Source organism: Populus euphratica, unplaced genomic scaffold, assembly GCF_000495115.2.
Source record: "Populus euphratica unplaced genomic scaffold, PopEup_1.0 scaffold104.1, whole genome shotgun sequence".
Taxonomy (NCBI): domain Eukaryota; kingdom Viridiplantae; phylum Streptophyta; class Magnoliopsida; order Malpighiales; family Salicaceae; genus Populus; species Populus euphratica.
The window spans coordinates 440,091-444,963 of NW_011499915.1; the positions used below are offsets into that span (position 1 = coordinate 440,091).

Sequence of the window (4,873 nt, forward strand, 5' to 3'; positions counted from 1 at the left end):
TGCACTTTTGACCACAGGTTGTCATTGAGGCTGTACAGAAGCCCACGAAATTGTGGTCAAAAAAAGTCGACTCCTTTGAAAGAAAGAACACCCGCGAGCCCAAGTAGGCAAGCACACACTTCCACTTTGCACTTTCACTCCTAGCAAATACAAAGCCAACACACAGGGGGAAACCCCACTTCAATAGCCAAAGCCGTCAGTTTGAACTAAGAAAACAAGTTGTCACTAGAATCTGAGGATTGTCCAGCAAGGAAATGTTTGGTCCGTCAACATAACAAACAGTCATCGTTGCAGCTAAAAATTCGAGTCTAATTTCCATATCAACTGTCGAGGCCCAAGACAAAGAATAAGACAATGAGACCCCACAAAACATGAGCACCGAATCGTGTAATCTTGCCTTTCATCAAAAGACAGACCCCATTTTCTTCTTTTTTTTCCACATAAGATAAAAACCACGTTGAAGGAAAAGGCCCTACGTGAGATCAGGGAGTCAGTAGCAAAACAGAACAGAAAGTACACCCATTTTAAAAAAAAAAAAAAAAAAAAAAGATTCCCTATAGAGCTTCTTCTCTCTTTCTGTGCGTGTTGGGTTCGATCTGTGAAGTTGCAAGGTGAAAGCTCACGCGAGGGAGGTGAGCGAGTGGGAGATTGAAAGAAAATTTTCCTCAATTTTGATTCTCTTTGGTTTTAGGGTTTCTGGGGAGCATGAATATGCATTCAATTGAGCCTAACTGAAAACTTAACTTCGTGCCAAGCATCAGTAACTCGAAAGAAATATGACAAGGAAAATAAAAAAGCCAGAACTATTGCACTAGAACTCTTGAAGAAAGTCTACTAAAAGGAGGGGACAAGTTTCCGAATTTACAAAAGGGTAGATTATTCGGTTACTCCATCCCCTCTTTCACAAGGAAATGCAAAAGATACTGTCCTGATCGTTACATCTTTTGCTCTTTGATGAACATTAAAAATGGACAGAAATAAAAGTTAAGATACTAAAAATTGACAGGACGACCACCAACAGAAAACCAACCATTAACGGGGATGTTACTCTCAAGCACAGACACAGGATCACTTCTCATCCTCGCAGCGAGAAGTATCAGCAGCAGCATTGTAATCATCCTCGTTGCAGTAGTAGAAGCCACTATTATTCATAGCAGTAACTGAACAAGGAGCCACCAGATAAGGCATGTTATGGAAGTAGCTAGCAAGGCTGTTGGCTAAACTAGCGATGCTTCCCATTCCATGATCGCTATCACCATCATCGCTATCCTCATCATGGTGACAATATTCTTCGACGCGGTGCTTCAGGGTCTCGAACATGAGCTCAGGCTCGTGCTGCATAACTCGGAGGACATCACCACATGACGGGCCAGGCACAGCTTGCGTGACTAAGAAGCTGTGTGGCCCATCACTCTGTGAAACCCGCACGACGCTAGGGCCACCGAACAGGTTGTGAATTCCACCGAGCGCCTCCTCATAAGCCCCGCCCAAAAACATCCCCAAGTAATACTTCCCACCATTACCACCGGCACCACCACCTTCAATTTCATGAAGTGGCAAGCTGGACTCACCACCTATGAACTTATCAATCTTCCCATCACTATCACATGTTAGATCAGACAAAATTCCTCTCGCGCCAGGCCTTTGATCAAGTCGATGAATAGGGACTATTGGAAACAACTGTCCAATCCCCCAGAAATCAGGAATTGAAGTAAACAGGGACAAATTCACATGATAAGTGCGAACTGGATCAGATGCACAAATGGTTTTGTAGAACAATTCACACAATGCATCAACAGCAGCTAATTGTTCCATACCAATAATTCCTTCTTTAAACTGATCAACGCAACTTTGTTTCAATTGATCAGCGTACAACAAGCAGGCCTCATGCTCACCTCTTATTGCTGAAGCAGTTAAGTTCCGGTAATCAGCAAGAGCATCCTCAGTAAGCCCGCCAAGATAATACTGCATTTCATACGAAGTCATTGACGCAGCACTAGTCGAGCTTGAAGATATAGCCTCAAATATCAAAATTGAGTGGTGAGAAACAATAGCACGCCCGCTTTCGCTGCAAATCACTGGATGCTTAACATTCTTACGGTCACAGACAAACTTGACAGCTTGCACGACAGCTAGAGCATACTCATCAAGCCCATATGCCACGGAAAGATCCGAATTACCAGATTTAGACCCGTCATAATCGATACCAAGCCCACCTCCAATGTCAATGACTTGCATACGAGCACCAAGACGGACTAATTCACAGTAGATCTGCGCGGCCTCGCTTACACCATCAGCAAGCAAGGATGTAGAGGGGATCTGAGATCCAATATGGAAATGCAGCAGCTGGAAGCAATCAAGCATTCCAGCTTGTTCAAGCTTCTTCACGACACGCAAAATCTGGGTCGTAGTTAACCCGAATTTCCCTTTCTCACCTGAAGTGGACCCGAAATGACCCGAATGTTTTGTCCTCAGCTTTGCTCGGACACCAACCACAGGCCTAACAGACATTTTCTTGCTCAGTTCAATAACCAGGTCAATCTCTTCTTCTTGTTCAAGCACAATCACTGTATTCAAAGCGAGTTTCCTCGCAATCAACGCGAGAGAAATGTACTCTCCATCTTTGAACCCATTACAAATCAAGAGCGCTTCCGGGTTTCCCTTGCACAAACAGCTCATAGCTAAGAGAAGCTCGGGTTTCGACCCAGCTTCCAACCCGAACCGGAACCGAGACCCGAATCTCACAATATCTTCAACAACAAACCGGTCCTGGTTACATTTCACAGGATAAACACCTTGGTAATGAGCCTCGTAGACCTGAGACTGGATTGCGAAATCAAAAGCTGACTGCAGAGATTCGAGCCTGTTTTTAAGCACGTCAGGCAAGCGAACAATTACTGGGAGCTGGAGCCCCAGCCCACCGATCCATTTTGGATCCGAAACTTTCTTCACTATCTTTAGCAAATCAATCTCCTGGTGAGGCAGCGTGTCCGTTCCGTAAGGACGGGCGGAAACATTACCAGAGGAATTCACAGAGAAATACGGAGCACCCCAGCCATCGATTTTGTAAAGCGCGGCAGAGAGGGAAGGTGACCAATGAGCAGAGGAATTTTCAGAGGCGGCGGCGGCGGTATGGGTGGAGGTTGTTGAAAGAGGTACGCCCGGCGAACATGGCACCGGGAACGGAAGAGAGCTATCCCCGGCAGGAAAAGCGTAGCCGGGAGGCGCATGCGCAGCATCAACGCAACAAGCCAGGGCAGGCATCCTCTTCCGCAAAGATTTGTTGTTATAACAAAGAAATGAACAAGAAGAAGAAGAAGTTTGTTAGAACTAAGAAGAAATTGTTGGTTGATGTTATTTCCACTATTTTTGTATAGGTGGGGGCTTTAAAACCCGCCGAGGCGCGAGGCCCCGGCTACCCCCTCAAAAGAAGCAGTAAGGGGATCTATTGAAACAGTAACAACACCTCCTTCTCTTAACCCTACTGGATTCTCTAATCCCGACCCACCACTCAGAAGATGGTAACAACTTGATGATTTAAGATTCTTAAACAAATGCAAGAAACACCAAATCTAAGAGCTCAAGAGAGACCACACCATGCAGATCTGGGCTTTTGTTTTTAGAGGAGGAAGAATGGGAAGGGAAGCGAAGGATTTAGGGTTGCAGAGGAAGAAGAGATGGAGGAAGACACGAAGGTGGAAGTGGCGAGAATTGCATGAGCGGTTGAGGTCGATTATATAGGGGGGGATCGGCAGGGAGGCTAGTGGGCTTGTGGGCCAGGGTCTTGGGCCTTTTCAAATATCTTTTCAATTTCTCGGGTTTTTCTCCTCGTCAAACTACCATTCGAATTATTTGTGACGCTGGAGGGAAGAAAAGAAAGGGAATAGTAATTTCGGATCCGATGTGCTGTATTGTTTATTGTTTTGCTACGAGAAAGGATAATTAAATAATGTTTGATATTTGATAATTGCATTATGCTTATAAACATTTGATGCTGATAAATAGTTTTTAATTAAGTTTTAATGTTGTGTTTTTAAATATAAAATGATTGGGAAAGATCATAAATTATCAAAAATATACTTTATTTATTACATAATACATAATTACTAGCATTTTAACTTAACAAGTAAGTGTATATATAAGTATGCATATTTGTATAAAAAAATTTATCAATTATTGTAACAATCTCAATTTATTTGTACATTATTTGTGTGTATATTATATTATTGAAAGCGTGGGAAAAAATATTTCTATAAAAAATCCTTATATTTTTTTAATATCAAGTTATCGACTCTAATAATTTTTATAATCTATAAATAATAAATTCAACATTATTTTACCATATGAGACTTTCTTATTTATATTGAACTTGGTTATAACAAAAAAATTCTTTTTTTTAATATTTATTTAAATAAATTAAATATTGTATTATTCAAAAAGTCTAATGAATAATAAGATAATTAATATAATTATATTATAAATCAAGACACATGTTTATTTTAAAACAAAACAAATCTAAAAATGAGTATAACTTAATTACATGCATGTTGTTTTTAAAAGAAAACTATTCTAGATACATCATTTATATTTAATTTAGTTTCATACATATTTTTAATACAAAATTACTTTACAATGCAAAATATTCATTTTTTTCCATTAAATCATTTGATAAAAAAATTATAAATACAAGTTTTGATATTTGACATGACCCTACAAGTAGTTGAAAATATATATATATATATAAACATAATTTAAGGACATATAAATATCATTTCTAGCCCAGATTGGGCATTTGTCTATTACCACATTAACTAGTTTTTTCAATTCTACATTAGGTAGGTCTTCATTAGATAGGGCACTAATTCAATTAATC

At 40.2% G+C, this 4,873-nt stretch overlaps 1 protein-coding gene across 1 annotated transcript; it reads right to left on the reverse strand.

Moving 5' to 3' along the window:
- Positions 1-789: 789 nt before the first annotated feature.
- Positions 790-3,719, reverse strand: ADC2 (arginine decarboxylase 2). Its single transcript, XM_011038923.1, has one exon. The coding sequence runs from the start codon at positions 3,262-3,264 to the stop codon at positions 1,069-1,071; it is 2,196 nt and encodes a 731-aa protein (XP_011037225.1). The 5' UTR covers positions 3,265-3,719; the 3' UTR covers positions 790-1,068.
- Positions 3,720-4,873: the final 1,154 nt, after the last annotated feature.